The sequence below is a fragment of the Monodelphis domestica genome, chromosome 1, assembly GCF_027887165.1.
Source record: "Monodelphis domestica isolate mMonDom1 chromosome 1, mMonDom1.pri, whole genome shotgun sequence".
Lineage (NCBI taxonomy): Eukaryota > Metazoa > Chordata > Mammalia > Didelphimorphia > Didelphidae > Monodelphis > Monodelphis domestica.
The window spans coordinates 704,103,431-704,129,628 of NC_077227.1; the positions used below are offsets into that span (position 1 = coordinate 704,103,431).

The window sequence follows — 26,198 nt, forward strand, 5'->3', positions numbered from 1 at the left end:
ATAGTCAAACTTGCACTTAAGGAAGATTGTTTTGAGAGCCAAGTAGTGAATAACCAGGAGTGGGAAGAAGCTGGAGGCAGAAAGACCAACCAGATGACTGTTGTAGTTTAACAGGCATGAAGAAATGAGGGCCTCCACCAGGATCATGGTAGTGTCAAAGGTGAGAAGAGACATCACAAATGTTAGAAATAGCAGACTTGGACATCTGATTGGGTATGAGGGTTGTGGTGAAATAGAAAGAAGAACTGAAGATGGTACAAAGGTTTTGAACCTGTGGGGGTGAGATGATGTATGTACCTTTGACAGTAATTGGGAAGGTAGAAAGAAGGGAAGAACGTTTGTGGGGGAAATAATGAGTTTGAAGATTTTGGGCAAAAAAAAAATTCTTCTTTTTGTAATCCTAGGCAATGTGTTTACTTTTTCTGTGTCATAGTTTCTTCATCAGGAGCATAAGCATCTTAATAATTATGTTCTACCTCTGAACTATAAAACAAAGCTTCCTTCCAATATCCAGTCTTCTATCCTCCTCTGAATATTGTTCTATTAGGAAACTAGAAGTAATGCAATCATTTTTTTTTGTTTTTTTTTTAGTGGATAGAATTCTTTTAATGCAATAATTTGGGAAAATAAATCTTTGGTTACTTAATCTAGGGAACAGATTTTTTTGGTACCATTTACTTAATTTCAAAGAAACTAGACATATTGTTTTGAGTGTATTCATAACTTTTGCCTCTATTGCAAAAAAATCATATTTCCTTAGTAATGATGGACAGATGGTCTTAAAACTTCTGTCTCACGATAGAACACAGCTTTATGAGTCATTTGAACTGATAGTTGTCCTCTTGTCTTCAGACCCAAATTGCCTTTAAAAAAAAGTGAGGGGGGGAGGGAGGAGGAGAGAAAGAGAGGAAGAGGGAGCACATATTTTAAGTCATTTTCTAGTTGCTACTGGGTAAAAAAGGAAATGGGAAAAAAGGAAAAGGAATGGAAACCTTTTACCAATTCATATCTGCAGTAGTGAAGTTGGGGCTAAAGGGGGGGGGTGCAAATGGTGTGGAATAGGCTGGCATGCAATTGCCCTATCCTCTTATAATGCATCCTGATCTGTCTTAGACTCCTGAGTGGGTGTTTCTGAGTGGCCTCAGATGACCCCAAATTTCTTTTAGACATAATAATACTCTCAAAATGTCTCATAGACACAAAAGGGAAATTACAATAGTTATATATAAGTGAAACTCAGAGATGGTGAGAAGACTGTCATCCATACGCATAGAAGAGAGACAAAACAGCACAATACTTAGTAATGGCAGAAATAGAGAATGTGCCAGAAAGTATAAGAACGTTAATACTTGGGTAGAGCTAGATTTCTTCTTGTTGATATTTTTTTGGGGGGGGAAATTTTATTTAATTAATCAATTTAGAATATTTTCCCCTGGTTACATGAATCATGTTCTTTCCCTCCCCTCCTGTAACCAGTGCGCAATTCCACTGGGTTTTACCTGTGTCCTTTATCAAAACCCATTTTCATATTTTTGACATTTGCCCTAGGGTGATCACTTAGAGTCTACATCCCCAATCATATCTTCATTGACCCATGTAGTCAAGCAGTTGTTTTTCTTCTCTGTTTCTATTCCTACAGTTTTCCCTCTAAATGTGGATAGTTTTCTTTTATATAAATCCCTCTGAATTGTTCTGAATCATTGCATTGCTACTAATAGAGAAGTCCTTTACATTTGATTGTACCACAGTGTATTGGTCTCTGTGTACAATGTTCTCCTGGTTCTGCTCCTCTCGCTCTGCATCAATTCCTGGAGGTCATTCCAGTTCACATAGAATTCCTCCAGTTCATTATTCCTTTGGGCACAATAGTATTCCATCACCAACATATACCATAATTTGTTCAGCCATTCCCCAACTGAAGGGCATCCTCTCATTTTCCAGTTTTTGGCCACCACAAAGAGCGCAGCTATGAATATTTTTGTGCAAATCTTTTCCCTTATTATCTCTTTGGGGTATAAACACAGCAGTGCTATGGCTGAATCAAAGATCAGACAGTCTTTTAGTGTCCTTTGGGCATAGTTCCAAATTACTCTCCAGAATGGTTGGATCAATTCACAACTCCAGTAGCAATTCATTAATGTCCCAATTTTGCCACATCCCCTCCAACATTCATTATTTTCCTTTGCTGTCATGTTAGACAATCTTCTAGGTGTGAGATGATACCGCAGAGTTATTTTGATTTGCATTTCTCTGATTACAAGAGATTTAGAACACTTTTTCATGTGCTTATTAATAGTTTTAATTTCTTTATCTGAAAATTGCTCATTCATGTCCCTTGTTCAGTTATCAATTGGAGAGAATGGCTTGATTTTTTATACAATTTATTTAATTCTTTATAAGTTTGTGTAATTAGACCTTTGTCAGAAGTTTTTGTTATGAAGATTTTCCCCCAATTTGTTGCTTTCCTTCTTATTTTGGTTGCATTGGTTTTTTTTTGTACAAAAACTTTAATGTGATCAAAATTATTTATTTTACATTTCATAATTTTTTCCAACTCTTGCTTGGTCTTAAAAATCTTTCCTTTCCTAAAGATATGACAAGTATAGTATTCTGTGTTCACCTAATTTACTTATAGTTTCTTTCTTTGTATTCAAGTCATTCACCCATTCTGAGTTTATCTTGGTGTAGAGTGTGAGATGTTGATCCAAACCCAGTCTCTCCCATACTGTCTTCCATTGTTGATTTTTTTAAAAACAAACAAACAAAAATACTGTAGGAAAATATGTTGACCGTTTAAGATCAACAAAGAAAACCAGCCATTATACCATGAACCTTGTACCATTTTAACCAATGCCTTTTTTAAAGAACATTTGAACAAAAAAATTGAAAACATCTTTTTTCACAAAAAACTTTTGTAGTGAAGAGGTGGAACTTTTAAAAATTTTTGATGAATATGCTAGTAAGATTCCATTCCTTTGTTCAGAAACAATTAATGGAGAACTTAATGTGAGTAGTATAGTTTATGTGCAAACAAGTGATTTTGCAAAATACAAGAGAAAATGTTATTAAAGCTTCTTGCTCTTTCTCCTTTATTCTAGAGGATGGGAATAAAGTAAAGACTGTTAGCTAAGACTGGAACTGTTTATATTAGAAGTTAAGAAAAGAATAGGGAGTAATTTGTGTTATTTCTAAAGCCGCCAACCCCCCCCCCCCCCTCCATAATTGTAGAAGAGGAAAATTTTTAGGAAATATAGACTCTATTTTAATATTTTTATTTTTGTTAAATATTATGTATTAATACTACACTTAAAAGGATTACATTTTAACAATTCCTCTAATGAAAATTCTTGGGAATGTATTTTTTGTTTTTTATACTATATTTACTTGGTTCACTAAGTTGTATCTTTCCTTGGCTCCTCCTCTCCCCCAAATGCAAAGGTGTAAGCTCCTTGAGGGTAGAGATTTTCATCTTATATTTATATCCCTAACAGCTATCACAGTACCTGGTATATAGCAGACATTTGATAAATAATTAATTTTAAGTCTGTAAATAATCAAATAGTATTGAGGAGAGAGCACAAGGACATAGAATCCTTAATTGGGAACATAATTGCTTTAACTGATACTATATGTTGAAAAGTTATGCCCTTTATGATAACTATTTTTACTTCCCAATGTAATCAATATACAGTGATCACTTTAGGGCACTCATTTTAACTTAAAGCAGTCTTAACAATTTTCTTTTGCTTCGGACAAATCAACAGAGAGTTAACAAATTGGTATATGGGTTCCACTAATCTGCCATGTGACATGGGCTGGTCATATAACCTCACTCTGTTTCCATTTCTTCTTCCAAATCTCTAAATTTCCTTTTCTGATTTACCAAAATGTTGTGAACATGAATTTGTAAGGATGCCTCAGGCAGTTCTGAGAAAAGATGCCGTGTAATTTTAGAGAGAACTATATTATTATTAATATTATTATAATTATTTTAGTCTATGGCTTGAGAATTAGAATATTGTCTTTCAGCCCAATTTTATGATGCATAACCCCAAACAGTATCAGAAAACCAAACTTAAGCATGTGACTCCATGAAAAGACTTTCCTCAGATTCTTTTATGATGATCTTGTGTATCTATCAGCAATTTTCAAAATCATCATGTCATATGTTTTCCATGAGACCTATAATTGAACCAACAGTAAATATGGTTTGGGTTAGCCTAACCACTCTAAAAGTAATATTTATATGTAAAGAAAAAGAAGAGTATTTTCATGATTCTCCTCTCAAATATGCTTGTTGTCTGAATTAGTTTATTCCATTGCAAGAGAAGCTGTAATATAGACACTTGGCAGCAATGGAACCAGATTGAGGAAGGGAAAGGGAATGAGCATTTATCAGTCACCTACTATGTGCCTGGCACTGTACTTGACAGTTTACAAATATTTCATTTGAAATGGCCAGAAAACAGGAATCTCCTGCTCCTAACCAAATATTTAATTTGCTTCAAGGATCTCTCCTTCTACAACTCAACTGGCCCTCCGAAGGACCATTCTTAAATGGTTCTGGCCAAAAAATTCATCACCCTGTACCCACTGTGATTAATGTAATTTAGCTGGTTTTGAGACCTTTCTAATAAGGTTCTGTGTGCCAGTGGGTTCATTCTGCTGGCATTAGCTAGCCTTAGGTCTCCTTTTCCCCCTCCCTACCCCTGCTCCACTCTAATCTCTTTGCCATGATGAAGCATCAGAGGAGGGATTTAGTGGAGGTATTGTTTGATAAAATACTTCGCATTTTAGACATTGACTGGTCAGAACTCTACAACTAAATTAATGGTTTCTATATCCTGTATACCTGTGAGAAAAACTTTCCTGCCGGAGTTTTTGGTTCGAGAAATGGCTACAGAATCAGGAGGACCAGGGTATGAAGTCTACCTCTGACATAAACAAACAAATAAATAAACAAACAAACAAACAAACAAACAAACAAATAAATATATGTGTGTGTATGTATATGTGTATTTATTTATGTATACACACAATGTTTGTGATGTAAATCAGTTTACATGTCCTAGACAACTTTTCAAGTCTTTAAGTTCTAGTTAAATTAGTGGTCTATATTGTTAGAGGGAGTGTCTTTATCAGGAGTTCCCAATATCAATGAAATGACAAATTGTTTTCATCCTCTCCTTGGATTTTTTAGGAGACACAAAAAGTTGGTGGTGTTTTTTAAAAATTATTATTATTATTGTTGTTGTTGTTAAACCTTCTATCCATGTGTCAGTTTTAAATGTAAAGAGCTGCAAGGGCTAGGAGTTAAGTGACTTGCCCAGGGTCAAACAGCTAGTAAGTATCTAAAGCCAGTTTTGAATCCAGGACTTCCTGTCCCCAAGCCTGGCACTCTATACAATGTGCTCCCTAGCTATCCCCCTTTCCTTCACTTCTGAGTTCCTCTGCTACTAGAGGGATGAGAATGGAAGAAAATACCATGATATTCAGATATTCAGATATTAATAAGGCATTTATTTGAGTACCAGACAGTCTTTACCTGTTTGTTCATTTTAAGTATATTGTATCCATTTTCTTTTTTTTTTCATATTACCTAATTTTCTATTTTAAAAAATTCCTATAGGCACAAAGCAGAAGGCTGGAAAATCACTGAGGAAAGAATATGCATAAATAAAGAAGTATTTCTTACACCAAAAAAGTCCAAGAATCACAAAGTCTGCAGAAGCTTGGTTAATCAAATACTGCAGTACTGATTTAATCAGTATAAAATTGAAAGAGCTTTAGTTCTGTAATAAAAATTCAAATTTGGGATAGGGCAAACTTTAAAACAGCAGCCAGTAAAGAAGGGAAGGGAAGGGGGAGTGGGACAGGTGTACAGGCACATTGGAACTGTGGGGACGTGTAAATTGACCACTGTCAAACCAGTGTAAGTTTCTTGGTTTCTCATGGAAAACATTTTATCCATCTATTTTTTCCTTCCAAACTTAAGTCCATCAGAGTCCAATATATTGTTTCAATTGGTTTCGTTTTTGCTGTCCATTTTCTTTTTAATGGCAATGTATGCCTTTACCAAACAATGATTTTAAAGTGTGTAAGTTCTTCAGTTTCAAGTAAGTCTTTTAGAAGATAATTTACCTTCAATTAAAAGATAAGATTTTCCAACTACATACGTCTATTCTTACCAGAAAATTTGGATTGAAGTCAGTGAGAGGCTTGCCTGAATAACTGAAGGATAACATTTGACCCATTATTTTGAGTGGACTTTCCACCCAAACTGGCACATGTGCTATTCTATTATAATTTCACTGTGAAGGTAAACCCATCCCAAGTGGAGATCTTTTGTTTTATCTCCCTTTTACCGAGCCTTACAGTAAGTCATTCATGTCAGTCAGGTGGTTGCAAATCACCCATTAGTGAATTCCAGCAGGAGAAAGGTCTCAGCCTTCCTGGATTAAGCTGGTCATTCAGTATCTTCATCCTTTTGTAGACCAAAAAGTAACTTGGATATAACGATTCTAAAACAGACTGTTTATCAAAAAGTGACTGAAGATTAAATCTTAAGTCATACCTCTGGGTCAGCATAGTTCTACAATATAACTTGGTGATGAAGAAAGACATTATTATTTGTAGTTTCTTTAAAAACCCTGACCAAAATTATAGTTGACCATTTTTAAATGGACTAGTCTTCTGGATTTCTATGCATTTTTATCAGAGGCCTTTGAATATTTATATTTGGCAGAAAATAAAAAACAATCAACCAACCAAAAAACACGCACAAACAAAAAGAAGATGTACATTTGTCTATAGGGAGGTGGAATTGAGTCATATTTTTCTTGTCAAAGGGTAATTTTCAGAACTTCAGTATTAGCTAATTTCACAGGGCGGTAATGCTAGCATAGCAGTTACTCAAAGACAAGATAATACTAGGGAAACCTGGACATTGCTAAGAAACACACATCACCTAACAACTTATTGATGTGTCAGCCAAATGCCTATGAGTTGTAAACTTAGAAACCAAGATTGTTTTATTCCTATGCAAGATTTCTACCTTTCTGCCTTTTATGCTTAGAAAGGACACATAAATATCATGATTTATTGAAGAAATTGCTGGCATTGGTCCAACTTAATAACCCTTTATGTTTGTACAGCATTTTTATACTTTGCACAATGTTTTTCCAGTGTTTTATGATCTGCCCTAGCTAACTCTTTTTCTATATTTATTCTTCATATACTTATAAAGGTACAGGTTGTCTGCCTTTAAAACATGTGAATTCCTTGAGAACAGGGATCATTTCATTGTCTTTTTATACTTATTGTCTAGCACAGTGTAGACACTTAATGAATTTGGGTTGATGGACTGATCTCATCAGTGAGGGGAATGTTGGGCAGGGTGGAGGTTATTGTTACCATTTGACATATGAGGAATATGAAGCTGGGGAACGTTTTGGTAAAGTTCTTCATTCAAGAATTTGGGTTACAGCCCAGGCTAGAACCCAATTTCCCAACTCCATATCCCCAGACTCCTTCTGTTAGAATATGCTGTAGAGCATATTTGCTGTCTGGCTCACATGGAGTGCTTCCTTTCTTCATTATAAAGTGAGATAGCTGGCTGGAATTAGTGGGGTCAAAAAGAAAGGAAAGTGGAGAAAAACCACACAAAACTTGGCTAAAGAGAGTCTTTAAATAAAATAAGAAAGGTTCTGATATATTGGACATTTTAGAGCAATAGGGATTGGAGGGTGGGGAGGCGGTAAAAAGGGAAGACCCCTTCCTCCCACCCCTCCATCTGATGGTAGCTTCTTTAAATTGGTTTAAGAAAATGAAAAAGCTGCCCTATTAGGCCTTATTGTTATATGGGCCATTATGGTCTTCTCTAGGGGCTATATTTAATTCTGGGGCAGACCAAAAGTGTTGTAACCACAGCTGGCTTTATACCCTTTCTCCCAGTCCAAATGTCCCGAGCCTTCAGATTGGCTCTTATGACTTTGCCTTAGATTATGATGATAAACCCACTGTGATTTAGGTCATTTCAGCAACTGTAGAGAGATTTATGCCTGTATTACTTTGCACTGGATTTCATTTTCCTTTCAAATACGTTTTCAAGTGAGAGAGAGAGAGAGAGAGAGAGAGAGAGAGAGAGAGAGAGAGAGAGAGAGAGAGAGAGAGAGAGAGAGAGAGACAGAGAGACAGAGAGAGACAGAGAGAATGAGAGAGACAGAGACAGAGAGAGACAGAGACAGAGAGAGGGAGGGAGAGAGAAACAGAGAGACAGAGACAGAGAGAGACAGAGAGATATCTTCCCTCTTTGCCTCTTTCCTGAGGTGCTGTAGACGCTTAGATATTGCTGACTGACTCGCAATGATTTTTGGAGGATGAAGCACATTACTTCCAGGCACTATGTTCACATCCCTGAGAGGAGGGATGGGGGGGTGGGGGACCCTGAAACTGAAAACAGGTTTACTCCTATCTTTTCAGTGGCAGCTTTCTCAGCAATTATGTGAACCAGTATATGGTGCAAAAATGTGAACTTATATATTACATTAGAATTTGTGAGCATGAACCAGTGTGAATTGTACTTCCTGTTTGGAAAGGCCTGGGTGAAGCATATAGAAATTGGAAGATAGATTGATTTGGGTAGATTTTACTTCTTTTTCATCCTGTTTCCAAGCAAGCTTTAGTAAAATCAACTATCAGTTGAATCTTTCTGAATAGTGCTATAAAACATCAACCCCTAAAACATACCAAACTTAGGGAAAAATAAAGTTTTAATCTAATGGTAATTTGGATATGATTTATATATGTAATTTAAAAAAAAATATGCACTGAAAGAAACCCTTCCAACCATATCCCACTACTCTAACTTCCCTCCTTTCTCTCTGACTACTTTCATCTCATTGAAACAAAACCTTCCCTTGGCTAGCTTTAGCTCTGAGAAAAAGGGGTCTATCTTTCTTCTTCCTTCCTCTTTCCATCTTCTCTCCCTGTCTTCTTCCCTTACTCAACTTTTTTTATTTCCTTCTTCATCTAACTATCCCTCTTTCTTCACCTAAGCAGTTCAGATACACCCAATCTTGCCTGGGTTATTCTTTTTTAGACTTGTTCGTGGTATGGTTTTTTGCTTGCCCTCTATTAATGCAGTTGTTCCCATCTCCAGCCATTTCAGAACTATATTGTGTGCCTGTCGTATTTTACCAGTACCTGTGGGGTACCTTCCTGTAGCATTGCATACTCCTAGAAAGTGATTCTTAAACATAACCATTACTTTGGTGACTGAAATAGATTCTACCAAGGGTTTTTTTTTTGTTTGTTTGTTTGTTTTTAAATATGAAGAGTTTTCCACAACTGGCCATGGAGCAAGAGCAAAGGAAGAAAATCCTTGGAGATTCAGACACTTCAGCTTCTGCTTTTGGAGCAGGAATAATTTTCCACATATATAGTTTTGTATTATAACAATTAGAATTTGTGCCAGGCAGCCATTTGCCTATTTTTCCATCAAGTTCTTAAAATAGTGAAATCTGTGCTGATCCAAAGTAGAATGTTTACTTAAAGACAGCAGTACAAAGTGTATGTTCAAGGAGACTTCTGTAGTGGCCCATTACTCACCAAGCCACATTTCCCCCACCTGGTAATATGATTTCCAATAGATTTCTGACCTATCTTTTGTCATAGATCTTCCTCCTTCTTTACTAAACCTTCCCAGAGAGCCCTGTTTGAGTTCATAGTGCTCATTGACTTAGTCATGATATTTCTTGTAAAATTATCATGAAATCTCTTTAGTATTCTAGTACATGTGTCTATCCCAGTTAATATTTCACCTTTCTGCATCTTTTCCACCTAGACTATGAGCTTTTTGAGGTCCAACCCATTTCTCCCCACTTCTTTCCCCTCTAAATACCATGATGGGCTTTAAGCGCCAAGATGCTGCAGGTTTCCTTACCAGAGTCACCAGTAGCCTTGTGGCCACCTCTTAATATCTTAATATTCACCTATACTTGTTCCCCTACTCCTTTCTCATAGACTTAAAATATGAACTTGCAACTTGTAAAAGGTTTCAAAAGAGAATAATGTAGACAAATTCTTTTCTTAATATTATGAATTGGCCACATGTATGTTTCATGCATCATGTAGTTTGGAAACCTTGAGGAACTAAAATCAACTTGGCCCTTTTATATTATAATGCATATTACCCCCACAGTGCTACATTATGTGTACTGTGAGCTTTCCATGAACATTCTTTGACTTACTGCTGGACTTTTTTTTTTCCTCCCAATTCTGGCCTTGTCTTTTTTCCATAAAACCTGTAAAGTAATTTATTCTTTCCTTGTACAATATGTGAATTTAATACCTTTGACAATAGAGAGTTTGTAGGCGTGTCTTTTAGGCAGGTTGTATAACAGAACAATTTGGGGTGTGTGTGTGCTATTTTAAAAAAATATATACCAATCAAATATCATTTAAAAATAATTTAAGAAATTCAGTTGCACCCAGAACTCTTAAGCATCATCCCCTGGGATCATTTGATTCAGTTGCTTAGTAGTGCTGGTTTTGGATCACAGTGCTCTGTTATATAAAGGGACAATAAGAAAAATAAATGGTTCCAGGTGTGCTGTCTATTAACTCTTTCATTGAGGATTCAGATAAATTCAGATTTCCTTCAAGAAAACAAACAAACAAACAAACAAAAACAGTGAAGACAAGAGGGATAGGGGTTGGCATGCTACCAAGGAGAAGAGAATAGTCAAGAGGACAGACTCATTTCTTTTATGGGTTTTATGCAGCACCTAATGTAAGAAGGGTGTTTAGTACTTTGGACCTACCATTGAATAAAAGATGACAATACTCTACATGATATTTGGAATTGAAATTAAATTCTTTTTACTTAAATAGGAAATCATTTAATATCATTAATAATCTTTTCATTTACTTCTCATTTCTATCTGCAGGTGGTGCTTGGCCTTAGTAGTAGTGGTGATTATTTACAATTTGTTCTCTGGGGCTGTTTTTGCAGGTGTTACAAGGTGCTCAATTGATAGCGCTAGCCTCTGCCGATCCAGCCACTGCGGGAGTAGATGGGTCACCTCTTCAAGGAAGTGATATCCAGGTCCAGTATGTCCAGCTGGCACCGGTGACTGACCACTCGGCCACGAATCAAGTATGTCCTCTCCCCCATTGAAAGTGGGTACATGCTAAAGGAGGGTGTGTGTCATAGCCAATTTGGGTGGCCTCTCAGAGACTGTATCATGAAGTCCATGAGTCCTCTGTTTTTAGCCAAATTCCTATTTTGTATTTTTCAAAAATCAAAAGGCAAACCACATTGAATCAAATCACTTTTGTTTCCATTTTAGTCTTTAACATTGTCAAGCCTTGCTGACTGGCTACCATCCAGCAGATCCCAACCAGCTTAAAATCTATCTACTCAGAGCTACATGGCTACCCTTCCTTTTTCTTGTGTGCTTTGATTCCAGCCCCTTTCTTGTGCCTTCAAATTCTTCTATTGCCTAGTCCTCTTCTGTCCAATCCTATCAACCCACTCTTCTGTCTACTTGTCCTGATTTCTGATTTTTTGTCCGTGAGACTCAAACTTTTTCTCTCTTTCATCTACTCCCACAACTTCTGATGAGGATTTGACTCCATTCTCCAATTCTAGCTTAGTTCTTAGTCATTGACCTACCTTTGTTCTTGCAATAATTGAGGGCAGTTGGCTTATCTACTGGCCCAGGTGAAAACTTCTCCTTTGATTGTCCCTTCTATTTGGCTACTCTTTGCCTTAGCAGTCCAACAGTCCTACCTCAGGTACTGAATAATCACCCTCTTGTGTCCTTCATGGCCCAAATAAACAGAATCATAGAATTTTAGAGTTAGAGATAACTTTAGAGCTCATCTAACGCAATTCACTACCCTGTGGATGAAACTATTCTCCCATAAGAACTCAGCCAACTTCAGCTTGGATATCTTTAGTGAGGATGAACTCACTGTCTCACAAGCTGACCCATTTCATTTGAGGGAGTCTCTTAATTGTTGTTGAGTTTTTCCTTTTATTGACCAGGAGTCTGCCTACTTTTAACTTCTGTCTACTGCCCTGAATTCTTCCCACTTAAGGCACCAGAATAAGCTTTACCCATTCTTTACATTAAAGACAGCACTTCCAATATTTGAGGATGAGTATTGCCCCTCAGTCTCCTCATCTGTCAAATAATCTGGAGAAGGAAATGGCAAACCACTCCAATATCACTGTCAAGAAAACCCCATGTAGGTCACAGAGAATTAGGCGTGACTAAAACACAAATGAACAACAAAATCATTGCCCCATCTGCCAGATAATCTCTTCTTCAGGCTATAAACATTTCTGTTTTTTTGATCTGATATTTGTTATGATATGGTTTTGAGTTTCCTCATCAGTTTCACTCAGAACAACCTTCTCTATTAGTGTTCTAGTGGGTTAGAACATGGTTCCAACATCATTTCTCCAGCACAGCCTAGTACAATATGGAGGAAATTTTGTGGATTTGACCAGATTGGTAGTATCATTTCCATTTTTCTGGACCCTTTGCTTTTGTTAATATAGAACCAAAGATCTAGTGGGCTTTTTTTTTTTTCAGTCAGTCATGTTACTTTTGAATGATGAAACTTTATTTTCTCATCATCCACCATAGACCCACATTTTCCCCATCCAGTACTTGTGGAGTCATTGATGTTTCTAAACATGAACACAAGATGTGACCTTGATTACCATTTAATTTAATCCCTTTAGCGGGCTGGAACAATGGCCTGAAATGTCACCCACTGTTCCAGCTATCCCTCTCATTTTTATATGATTCACAAATTTAATAAGTAGTGTATCTGTATCTTTAGATAAGTCATCGATAAAAATGTCAAAAAGAACAGGGTTAATGATAGTTCCTTATTTGCACATCTCAGACTAGATGGCCTGTACACATATTTACCCAGCAGGTCCAAAATTGACACCCCCACCCCCAACCCTTTCAGTTCCTATTTCTGTCCTTTCAGCTTGCCTGTTTCTGTCCTCTCTGCTTTCCTGTTATCCTCAAGTACACCACCATCATTCCAGGAGCACGGGCTCACAACCTCATGCCATCCCCAACCCATGAAGTTGCCAAATCATGTTGTTTTGATGTTCACAGCATTTCTTATTTGTCCCCTTTATTCTTCTCACTTACCAAGCCTCTTGCCTGGTCTGGGCCCATCTCACCTCTCACCTTTCTATTGGTCTGTCCTGGCTCCAGTCCATCCTCATTCAGCTGCCAGAGTGATTCTCCTGAATGTGTGCCTGACCATGCCATTCTTCTATCCATTAAACTCGAATGACTTCTATTACTTTCAGGATCTTCACAGCCTGGCCAGGACCTACCTTTCCAGTTTTCTTACACTCCATGCACTGTGTAATCTCTCCACAGCAGCCTAGCCAATCAGCTAGTGAGTAAGTGTGTCCTCGGCCCTCCCTCCAGGCCAGACACCCTCCTAAGCACTGGGGAGACGAAGCCCAGCAAAAGCAGGCGCTGCCCAGGCAGAGCTGCCAGCCTCATGAAGAAGCCTTCCTGCCATTCCTCTCACAGCCTTCCCCTCTTGTCTCCAGGCCTTTGCCCCTGCTGGCTCTCGTGCCTGGAATGTTCTGCCTTCTTCCGCTTCTTTGTGACCTGTAAGTCTTGGCTCAAAGACCACCTTCCACAGGAGACCTCTCCTCGTTTCCCCGCTGCTAGCGCCTTCCCCATTGAGATTCCATGCCATCCTCGCCCTACACAGCTCAGGTTTATCTCCTTATATTTTGTTTTCTTCCATTAGACAGGGAGCTCCTTGGGGCTGGGAGCCATCTTTCTCTTTCTCTTTCTGTGACCCCAGGGCTTAGCGCCTCATAGACTGTTATTGCCTCCCTGAGCCAGGCGGACACCGCTAGCTGTCTCATTTGATCCCCTCACCCTGCTGTCTACACCTGCCTGCACTTATTTGTCCATCCTGCCCACAGAGGACGCGGGAGTCTTTGTCAGTGACTTTGCTGACACCCAGATGTATGTCCCAATAGCATTAGCTAATCTAGTAACCCTGTGAGTTAAGGCAAATGCGGTTAGTCTGACTTGACTTGTCCTTAGTGAACTCATGCTAGCTCTTAATAATCCCTGTTTCCCTGAGTGCTCACAAATTATCCATTTAATAATTCATTCTAGAATTTTTCTGAGGATCAGTTATGCTCCAGCCTCCATCTTCAACCCAGTGCTTCAGCTCCTGTCATGGGTCCTTGGGTTTCTGGTTGGTGAACCTTCACCATGTCTAGCCTGCCTCAGACCCCCCTGCTGCTGTAACCCGGCCACCTCCATGCCATGTTCCAGTGCTTCAGCCTGCGCCTCCAGCCTGGCACTCCTCCGCCTTCTGCCTTGGGGCTCTAGGCTTTTGGTTGGTGAGACCTCACTGTCTCTAGCCTGCCTCAGACCCCCCTGCTGCTGTTACCCGACCATCTTCACACCATGGTCCTGCACTCCAGCCTTCACCTCCGCCCCAGCATGCCAGCTTCTGCCCTGGGTCCCTGGGCTTCAGACTGGTGAGACTTCACCATTTCTAGCTTGATCCAGACCCCCATGCTTTTCATTCCGGGTCTTCTTGTGCCATACCCGTGCAAGTGCTGCCCTCCCCATGTGCTTTCCCCTTGCACTCTCACTCTGGGAATAAAAGAATCCAAACACCACTACCGTATCTGGAAAGCCTGTGCCAGTCCGGTGACTGTTCTGTGACTCCATTCACTGCCCCTTTGATGTCCTGACAAGATCCCCCTCCCTGACCGTCACTCTTATGTGTTGTCTTTCCCTGTTAGAATGTACGCTCCTTGAGGGTAGGGACATCTGGCTCTTGTGTTTGTATCTCTGTTGTTTAGGACAGTGCCTGTCACATAGTAAGTGCTTAATAAATATGTTTTTGTTCGTTCATTATTCATTCATTCATTCATTATCTTGATTCGAATCTATTCTACCCCACTCCATTCCATCTGTATTGTGAGCCTTCACTTCTCCTCATTGCCCACAGGGGATATCAGGAGAGTCTTTGTTAGATCCCTGACTGAATTCCAGATGTAGATCTGAGCATTTGCCTAATGTAGTCATCTGGACAGTTTGCAAATAAGGAAATGAGGTCAGTTTGGGACTACTCCTAGTAATCAGGGCTTCCCTAAGTGCTCACAAATTATCCATTTAATCATGGAATCATCGATCTAGAGTTGGAAAGAGACCTCAGAGGTCATTTATAACTCTAGTCCCCATTTGCCCAATCTGTCCTAGGATTTTTCTGAGGCTCTGTGGCAAGCTCCCTTGATAGTCTTTAACTTCCCTGACTCACTTCTGCCATCTTTAGAAAATTGAAACACTTTGCCCATCCCCATGACCCTCAGTACCTCTGGGTCCCTGGTTCAACCTATTTTCACATGGATGAGCCTTTCGGACACGCAGGTTGATTTTTGCCTATGATTTTGTAACATACAGTTGAAACTGAAAGAGTTAAACTTTGAAGGAGGCTGTGTTCTATGATTTTATTCAAGTTTAAATTTGTAAAAGTATCCCATTTTTCCCTTACAATCTAGTCATATTTTATTATTCCTTTCTCATCCCTTTTGCTCCAACTAGACATAGCCCATAGACCATACAAGCCTTAGTTTCAACTCCTTTTTCATTAGAAATCATGTAAAGGGCTGGACAAGGTGATACATGCTTGTAATTCCTGCTATGGGTAGGTGAGGGGGGAAGCTGAGGTTGGTGGATCCCCCACCTTAGTGCAAGAGTTCTGAGCTTCAGCAGAACTAAAAGCCCTTTGGGTGTCTGCACTCAATGGTGCACCATTATAGTAAAACCCTGGAAGAGGAGGGCCAATTGGCCCAGGTCAGAAATGTTCCTGCTCAAAGCTTAGTCCCTGGGACTGAACCCCTGAGTGGCTGCTGTACTTCCAGCTTTGGCAAGATAGGAAAACCCAGTCTCATCTCCCTGCCATTCCCCCCATCAAAACAAAACAAAACAAAACAAAACAACCTATAAGGAGCTTCTTGGCTAAAATAGTTTCCATTGACTCAAATTATCCTCAGTGCTAGGTCTTTGAATCTGTTCCCTTTCCTTAATTTCCATTCCCTGCTGACCTCCTAGTAAACTGTCTGTTCATTCTTTTCACTGTCTATTTTGTCTCCTATTGAATCTTCATTATTTTTTCTTCCTTTGTGAGTCAGTCACTTCTAATCTTTGTGTATGCTAGATCTTAATACCCACCTGCTTTCTTTCTTTTAATTGTTTCAGGCTGACCTTCAGTTCTTTGTGTTTCTGGGTGACCAGTCATAGCTAACTCTGAATGTCCCAAACTAACCTAAACACATCCCTGTTTCCTTCCAGTGCCTGTCATATATTAAGTCCTTCCTCTCTCCCCTTCCCTCCATCACTCCATCCCTCCTTTTTTCTTTCCTTCCTCTGCTTCTTTTATGGATGCCCACAATCCTAGCTCCTAGCATTGATGACAATACCCCATAACTTGATGAGTGTTATAAACAGAAATCCCAGTGCTGGAATCAACAATAAAAAAATCTTCCAGTCCATCCCCTTCATTTCAAAGATTAGGAAACTGAGGCCCACAGGTAAAGCCACTTTAAGTGGCCACAAAAGTAGCAGATGGTAGAGCCCAGGACCTCTGACTACAAGCCCATCACTGTTCCCAGGATTGAGTGTTTCCTTGTTTTGGCTAACTCAGATGGCCATATCACCTCTTCATTCTATGAGTTTTCCTCCCCCCCCCCAACCCGCCCCCCCCCCTCCATTTTTCTCTTTCTGGGTACATGAGTCCCCAGAGCATGGCTGAAGCTATCTACGTGTTTTCCATCTTCCACATGAAGTGACTTGCCCAGAGTCACCCAGGGAGTAAAAAGCAAAGCTCCATCTTTAATTGTTTAGGATTTAAAACAATACTTTTTGACATTTATTCTAGGCCAGTTTAATAATGTATTCACGAGTCTATAATTTTTGTGTTGTCTTAAGGTTTGAGAATTAGATTTTTAAATGTTCCATCAACTTAATGAATATTTTATAGTGCATTAGATAATAATTAATTACACACGGTCTTTTGGTAACTTTTTGTGTATTCAGCAAACTCATGAGCCTGTTTTTAGTGAAGTGCTCATTCCAGCGCCAACTCACTGCTCAATTGCTCAATAACTCTGAAAAACACCTCCAAATGAGTGGTTTGTTTGAGAGAACCCAAAGATCTCAGCATTTTGGGTTTTTTAATTTCTAATCGGATGTGCCACAGATTGGGTAGTTTATTCATTCCTTTTCTAAGCACACGCATCTGCTTCCCAAATGATTGGCAACGATAGCCAAAGACACTTGTGACACTTTGCATTGTGTTAAGTTTTAATAGTGTGGTTAACCACAGGGATTTATACCACACTCAAGATAAACTGGAAAGGAATGTGAAACATGATGGAGGAATAAACTAAATGATGGGGGAAAAAAAGAAAAAGCCAACATGAAGCTAAAAACAATTTCCTTGTAAATCATTCTTTGATACAAAGTTAAGATGAGGAATCTGGTTTTGAAAAGATATGTAGTTCTTATAAAATGATACTCCAATTGGTAGAGGAAGGTTATTGTAAAGAAAGTCCACTGAACTGAGGGTTCATGACTTTCTTTGTGGGTGGAGAGCTAGATGGCACTGGATAGAACACCAGGTCTGAAGTTAGGAAGACTGTGGTTCAGATCTGACCTCAGATACTTCCCTGTCTGTGTGATCTGGGCAAGTCATTTAACCCTGTTTGCCTAGTTAAGTCTTTCTAGTTTGCCCTTCTGTCTTAGAGTTTTTATATTATATGATTATATTGTATTCTAATATTATATATATATATATATATATATATTATATAAGTCAGAAAATAAAGTAAGAAAGAAAGTAAAGGTTAAAAAAAAAGATTCTCTATGGGACACTGAGCAAGTCATCTTGTCTCTCCAGGCAGCTATAAAGTAAAGGGCTCGAACCAGCAAATCTTTAAGGACCCTTCTAGTTCTGTGATCTAGAATCTTAAGATTTGAATTATTTACTTAAAAATATATATATTTTATCTTGATTGGGAAGGGATTTATCACCAGAATTTTCCCTCTTCCCCCTCCCAGAAAGACATCCCATGTAACAAGTAATATTTTTTTTAAATGAAAGAGAAAACAATCAGCAATACCAGTCAATATGTCAAAGAAGGAAGAAGACTAAAGATCTTTGCAGTGTAATGCATACAAATTTCCCTTTCATCTCTGTAAAAGGGTGAATGAGAGTTTTCTTTTACTTCCTCTCTGGAGCCATCTTATTCTTTTTTTATCTTGCAACACTCACTTTTGATCAGTAATTTTTCTGTCCATTTATATTGTTGTAGTCATTATGTGTATATTGCTTTCTTGTCTATGCTTACTTCACTCTATATTAGGTCCTTCCATCTCCTCTGAATTTATCATTAAAAAAAAAAACTCTTACTTTCTACCTTGGAATAAAACTAAGTATTGGTTCCGAGGCAGAAGAGCAGTAAGGGCTAGGCAATGGGGTTTTGTGACTTGCCCAGGGTCACACAGCTGAGAAGTGTCTGAGGCTGTATTTGAACCTAGGACTTCCTATCTTGAGGCCTGGCTCTCAATCCACCGAGCCACCCAGCTGCCCCTGAATTTATCATTTCTTACAATATAGTTCCATTCCATTCCATTCAATTCATGTTCCATCAGTTTGTTTAGTCATTTCTTAATTGATGGGCATCTTTTCTGCTACAAAAAGGAACTACTCTATATATTTTAGCATATATGAGAATTTCTTCTCATTAGTTACTTTCTTGTTACCTCATAGTGAAAATTTTAGGTCAAAGGGTATGAGCATTTCAGTCCTTTTATTTGCTTAATTCCAAATTGTTTTTCAGAATGATTATTACTATCCACAGCTCCACCAACAACAACCCTAATGTGCCTATCTTCCTATGAACCCTGCAACCTAGACTCTCTTGACTTCTTTTGTGAGCAGACTTGGGGCTTTTTTTGGGGGGTTACTCTTATGTCAGATTTAGACAATAACACTCATTCTTTTCATTTAGGGATATGGGTTAGAGAAACTCAGAATTCCTTTTCAACTCTGAAATCTTAATGTTATTGTAAATTTAATGATAACATATTGGTAGTTAATATTAAAATTCATGTATCTGGGCAGAGAAATCTAAATACACTATAATGTTGGCAAGATTTCATACAATTTAGAACAGGAAGAAATCGTAGAGATCAGCTCATTTACAGATGGAAGAAACTAAGCAAAGAAAAGAAATAATTTTCCCAGTCACATAGATGTGTCAGTGATGGGATCTGAATCTAGTTCTCTTGATTCTAAAGCCAAGTGCATTTGTCATTATCATACCTGCTTTTCCTTTCTGGCCCCCATTTATTTGAAGAGAATAAGTACTTATTATCCTCTTTGCTAATATAGGCTGTTATTAATTACTACTAATCAATGTTTGATTAGTAATTAATAAGTAAATAAATGGGTAAGTGCTAAAGGTAAATAATAATAATAATTTTAAAAACCATTAAATTTCATCTTAGAATCAATACTATGTATTAGTTCTAAGACAGAAGAGAGGTGAGGGCTAGGTAAAGAGGGTTAAGTGACTTGTCCAGGGTCACCCGCTATGATTATTTAATGAGTAAGTATTAATATTATTCAATGATAGTATGGTAAAAATCTCTTAGAAATACTAAATTTGTTTGCCTTTAGATACCCTCACATCCCCTTTGCTTTCTTTTACCCATTTATAATATAAAACACTTTTTACCCCTTATTAGAGGAAATAGGACTTATGGAGCATCTATTTAGAACATTTGTTCTCAATTAACCAACCAACAAGTGTTTAATGTGCATCTATTATAGCATATGAGGTACATCAGAGGCAAGGTAAGGAATGGGGATGGAATAATCATTTATTAAGCATTAGTCCAGCTAGGCACTATGGTAAGGACTTCATAAAATCTCAGTTGATTCTCAGAACAGATCTAGTAGGTAGGTGCTCTTATTATCCCTTTTTGCAATTGAGGAAACCGAAGCAAACAGATTACAAGAGAAGTTGTGGAGGGCCACCAAAAAAAAGCAGGAAGAGATTTTACAGTTATAGTATACAATGTCATTTCCTTTGGAGAAAAGACATTCTCACCTAAATTCTGTGGTGATAATGATGATAATTTATGAAGTGCTTTCAGGTTTATAAAGCATGTTACAAACATTACCATATTTCATCCCCACAACAGTTCTAGAGGTCAGTCCTATTAAGGCAAGCTATTAAATGTCTGGGGCTGATTTCGAACTCCAATCTTCCTAACAACTGTAGATCCAGCACTGTGTCTATGGTGCCATCTACAGCCTTAGGACATGATGCACTAAGGTACTCCTTGTTATATAAAATAAGCTAGGGAAGCTGTGCTTGGCATGATTTCTGTGTGTTTTCCAATAGATTTGCATAGTCTCAATCAATTCAGTGCAAACTTACTTAAGTGAAAGTTTTCAATTTCAGTAGGAAAAAAAGGAATCTTATTTATTTATTTGTTTTTTTACTATATGGTCTTCACACCCAGGGACGAATGTGCTTGCATGATCTGTCCTATATTCAAGCAGTTACTTATTGCTCTGGGTTGTACTTTTTATAGTATAGCTCCATCAAATGTCTGGATGATGACTTGGTTCTTTTTTGTTTACAAAAAGAAATGAAACTGATACTCGTGAAGTCATTGGGAGGCCAGCCATGTCTAATTCAGTTGGCCCATCATAGTAGATAATAGTAGGGGCATGTTTTTCTCACACTCAAGGAGGAGCACAGACATCCTCAAAAACAGATGTTAAAATTGTTTCATTTAACTTCTTTAAATGTTTATTATTCCAAATTTTCTTTTGAGGATTTCTTTCTACATGTCAGAAGCAGCATGGACATTTTAAACCTATTTGAGTTCTAAATGTGCAATCCTGATGCTGTGGGTGCCTAAAAACTCCCAGTTATCTTTGGAGGATTATTGTGCTTTTAAAACTTGACTGTTCCCAACTCTTGTCTCTCCCATGATTATTGGAAATAGCCCCCCCTCCCCCCCCCCAACCTACTGTTCCAATACTCATAATGGAGAAGAAAGAGCCATAGATTTGACATCCTAGGACTCCAGGGGTTCAAATCCCAGCTGTACATGGATGAGGATCCATGAACAAATCGCATTATCTCTCTGCACCTCATATGGCCTTATTTCCCCAAATGAGGAAAGTTAAACTAAATAAGCTCTGCAGTTCCTTCTAGTTCGAAAGCCTAGGAAGTAGAAAGTAGGTTCATTGGATAGAGGGTTGGACCTAGAGTTGGGAAGATCAGAGTTTAAATCCGGTTGTTTGTAGGTACATCCTAGTTGTATGATGCCTGGTCAATTCACCTAACCTTCATTTTCTCTTCTCTAAAATGGAGATAATAAATAGTAGCTACTTCCTTGGAAGTAATGGTAACATTTGTAATGTTTTGTAGCCCTTATAGTGCTATGTAAACATCAGCTAGTATGTATGATGAAGATAAAATATATACCTTTTAACAAAAGCAGTGATAACATTCCCATCTAGGATCTTGGTTGTAGCCTTGTAGACTTGACTCTTACCCCCTGGCCACTTTGTGTCTGGATCCTTAGCATCCTCCTCCTCCTCCAGGGTTCCTCTGGGAGGGCTGCCCTCTGCTCTCTATCACCCTCTTCAGCAATTCTTTAAACATCATCTTCAAGTGGCATCAGCAAAGTGAAACTGTGTTCCTTTTCTGTGTCTATGTCTAGGAATGTAAAATCCTTGAGAGCAGGGACTCTTTTCAGGTTTGGGTTTTGTAACTCCTAGTTCCTAGCATAATGTCTTGACATACATACTAGACATTTGAGCAGCTAGGTATTAGACTGAGTGCTGAGCCTGGAGCCGGAAAAGCCCAAGTTCAAATTTGATCTCAGATACTAGCTGTGTGACCCCGGACAAATCGCTTTACTCTGCTTGCCTCAGTTTCCTCATCTGTAAAATGAACTGGAGAAGGAAATAGCATACCATTCCAGTACATTGCCAAGAAAACCCCAAATGGAGTCTTAAAGAGCTGGACACAACTGGAAATTACTAAACAACAAACACCAATCCCTAGTTTCTAATATAATGTCTAAATATTTAATAAGTCCTTATTGAGTCATAGATTTAATATCCTTTAATAATAACAATAATGCTTCTCTTTCACTGAGTATTTTAAGGTTTTGTAATGCTTTTCTGAACGACTGTCCTATGATTCAGGTAGAACAAAGAGCTCCATTTTATGGATGAGAACATCTAATCAAAGAGTCTAAGTGATTTGTTCCCCTCCCTACTATTTGTTATACTAACTTTTTTCATTATCTTCCTTGTTGTTGTTCAAACATTTCAGTTGTGTCTAACTCTTTGTGACCCCATTTTGGAGTTTTCTTGTCAAACCACTCTAGTACCATTTGCCATTTCCTTCTCCAACTCATTTAATAGATAGGGAACTGAGGCAGTCAAGTGACTTGCCCAAGGTCACATAGCTAGTGTCTGAGCCTAGATTTGAACTCAGGAAGAGGATTTTTTCTAACTCTAGGCCCAGAGTTCTTTCCACTGCAACACTTAACTACCTCAGTTCCCCCCACCCCCACCCCACCCCTATCCCTACATTTCATACCAAGTAGTTTCTGTTTCTTTCTTTTTTAATTTGCATTCTCAGATGCCTTTTTCAACTTGTGGCTTTACTTCTAGGTTGAGTACCAATCATAGTATTGTTTCAGGCCCTTACCCTGGCCATTAGTCTGACATGGAGAATGTAAGGATGAGAGAAGAGCATCACTGGGTCAACCTCATGGTCTAACCAAAGCAGAATTTTTTTCTTGAAGTGAAGCATCATGGGACGGGTGCACTCACTGATAACAATAATCTTAAAGTATTCTAGTTTCCCCTAGTGACTTCTTAGAGGTCCTTCACTGTAAGCCTTTCAATAATCCATTTTTCTTTGCTTCCCTAGGGATAATGAGGGTCACTCACTCTAGGAGACATCGCATCTTTTACCTTCAGCAAAAGCCTCCTGGCTTTAGAATTACTAGGCTGTGTTTATCTTATGCAGGCTCTTTGGTAGAGGCTCTGTTCATTGGCCTTCTGTCCTTATCTTTCTAGATTAAAAAGTCTAGCTCCCTCCTCTTTTCTCCAGTTGGATTACAGTTCTTGTCAGGTGTGGCAGCCAGAAGAGTGCTTGGTCTCTTGTGCCCCTGCTGTGGTTCTGTTCATAACCAGAATATTGCTTCCAACCAATTACCCTTCCCAATGATACCGGAAATTGTGAGCAGCTTGGGCAGCATGTTGGGCCACCATCTTGGCTATTCAGGTTCTCTGCCATTCCTTTTGACCCCTCTTGAGACCTCCCAAAATATTTATTAAGTTCCAGTGATTCTCTGACCTCTTCCATATGACCTGACTTTTAAAGTAAGGAGGCTGATTTCATCAGCATGGTGGTCAGGTTTTTGGATTTGGACTAAAAGTACCCAAGGAGTAAACTCCATCCACCTTTTCTACTTTCAACCTCTGTGACCATGAACAATTTACTACCTTTTGTCTCTTCCTGTTTCTTTGGCTATCTTTCTGTTGCTACCTATTTCTCTGTCTCAGTATCTGTCTGTCTCCCTCTCCCTCTGCCTCTGCCTCTGCCTCTGCCTCTGCCTCTGCCTCTGCCTCTGCCTCTGCCTCTGCCTCTGCCTCTGCCTCTGCCTCTGCCTCTGCCTCTGCCTCTGCCTCTGCCTCTGCCTCCCTTAATTTCTGCCTTAGAATCACTAGGTTCAAAGGCATAAAAGCAGTAAGGGCTAGGCAATGGGGGTTAAGCGACTTTTCCAGGGTCACACAGCTGGGAAGTGTTTGAGCTCAGATTTGAACCCAGGACCTCCCATTTCTAAACCTGGCTCTCAATCCACTGAGCCACCCAGCTGCTCCCTCTAACTCTCTTTGTCTCTTTCTTTCTTTCTGTCTTCTCAACTGTAAAATGAAGGGATTGGACTAGGTCTCTTAGATCCCTTCTAGCGGTGATTCTATAATCCCCTGCCCTTCAAATGAAAGAAATATATAAAAGTGCTTAAAACCTTAAAGTGTTATTTAAATGTTAGGTATTACTCTTATTTTTATTCAGGAGAACCTGTCATTTCTTGAAAGTCACTATGTGTGTATTTCAAAATCCTCTCTTTGTCTTTGGAGTTCCTTGTCAAGGAACTCCACACGTTTTAAAAAATAGATATTTTATAATAATGCCATTTGTGTTACTAAAGAGATAATATGTAAATTTAAAAAGTTTAAATATATTTATCAAATAAATAAGAATGTTGGGTGGGAATGGATACAAAAGCTTTTTTCAAGGGAAAAATTGGCAAAATATCATCCAGGTGTAACAGGAAAAGGGGAGAAGGAAGATACTATGCATTTATTTATTTCCTACTATGCCACTGTGCTAAGTTTTTAACAAATATCTCATTTGATCCTAATAAACATCCTAAGAGGTAGGTGTTATTATCATAAACATTTTCCAGTTTCAAAAAACTGAGATAAATAGGTAAATGACTTGCCCAGGGTCACACAGCCAACATGTGTCTGAGGTATGGTCTTTCTGACTCTAAGATCTGCAGCACCACTTAGCTTCACAAAATGCAAAGATGAATTTTGTCTTACTGATTCTCATGTGTGACTTTAATCATCACCTTAATTGTAATCCTTATTTCTCCCATCTAAAAAGTGGAGCTGATATTACCAGTTACTTCAAAACAAGGTAACAGAAATAAACCATTATATTAATATAATGGTGATATTTCTGGATGAGAAAATAGTGCAAAAAGAAAGTTTGACAGGATGCTGGGACACCAGAATCCTCACCATGCCTCTACCGTGAACTAGCTGTGTACCCTTGAGAAAAGTCCCTTTGTCTCTTCGAGCCTCAGTTCCTGACTTTGTAAAATGAGAAGAGTTGTCTCAACTGTTCTCTAAAAGCCATTTGAGCTCTTAGCTCGACTTGATGTTTGGGGTACAGGTGTGTGAAGGAGGAGGCTGCATTTTATTCAATTAATTTTGTTCATCTGTCCTCATAGTTGTCCTTTCTAAAAACTTTATTCTAGAGTACAGATGCCCTTCAGTCCACTATCCAGCCAGAAATGCAGATTGAACATGGCGCCATCCAGATCCAATGAGGCAGAAATGGGGACCCAGGTGCTGCGGATCCAGTTGCCCTCACTGTGCTGACGGGTTGTGGCTTACATCCAGAGACCAAAGGGGGAAACGATCGCCAGCTTTACTTTTAGTGGTCCCCTGTACATGATCATTGTTCTGAAGCCATGTTGTCCTCATGGTTTAATGCATGGGAAGTCGATATATATATACACACACATATATATATATTCTGTTAGAGTGCACTTAAAGACAGCAAAATCCTCCTCTAAGGACAAAAAATTCTCCTGCGAAATCAAAAGTTCAAAAATAAATTAACATCCCCCACCAGCAGCACTTCCCATTTCTTCTGAGTCATATATACTGTTGGGAGTCTAGAGAACGATGGATGCAAGCACGGAACAAATACTTTACTACATATAGAAAATCAAGAACTAAACTATTTTTCATTGTTTAAATGGCTTTTTTTTTAATTTGCTATGGTGTTTATAACAAAAAGAAAAAAATTGGAAAAAAAATGAGTGTAAGTATCTAAGGCCTTTGGCTAAGTGTTTTCTGTTCAGTGTAATGAAAATAGGTATTTGAAAAAGACTACTAACAATTTTGATGGAATTGTTGCTTAAACTACTTTTTTAGGAGAAAATGCTATTGAACTGTAATTATGCGTTTCTAATGAAATAAATGTGTATTTATGAGCACAGTAGCTTTAATGCTATTGGACATTAGGAGAGTTTGATCACAGGAAAACTTGACGTCACTTGTAGCTCGCAGCATGGGGTAGTCTAGCCCACACGCTTAGATTCCCAACCTTTGGTTAGAAAATGATGTCCTGGTGTCCTTTGGTGGTGTTCCCGCCTTAGAGGAATTGGTATGACTTTTTCTGATGGTTTCTCGTATATTGGTTTTAGACATGGACAGAACTCTGTAGTTGCGGCTCTCAAGAGCTCCTCCTACAAAATGGACTT

General features: G+C 38.6%; 1 protein-coding gene across 16 annotated transcripts in view; it reads left to right on the plus strand.

The window, feature by feature from the left end:
* The window catches only part of BANP (BTG3 associated nuclear protein), a 261,969-nt gene extending 236,026 nt beyond the window's left edge, over positions 1-25,943 (plus strand). For 8 of the 16 annotated variants that reach the window (XM_056810662.1, XM_056810671.1, XM_056810673.1 and 5 more), the window contains 2 exons: positions 11,015-11,158; positions 14,187-14,939. In XM_056810662.1, coding sequence (XP_056666640.1) covers positions 11,015-11,158; positions 14,187-14,276 — 234 coding nt within the window. In that variant the 3' untranslated portion in view covers positions 14,277-14,939. Of the gene's footprint in view, positions 1-11,014; positions 11,159-13,600; positions 13,773-14,186; positions 14,940-25,184 lie in introns of those variants that run through there. The other 8 variants (XM_056810677.1, XM_056810626.1, XM_056810630.1 and 5 more) reach the window with 3 other exon arrangements.
* Positions 25,944-26,198: the final 255 nt, after the last annotated feature.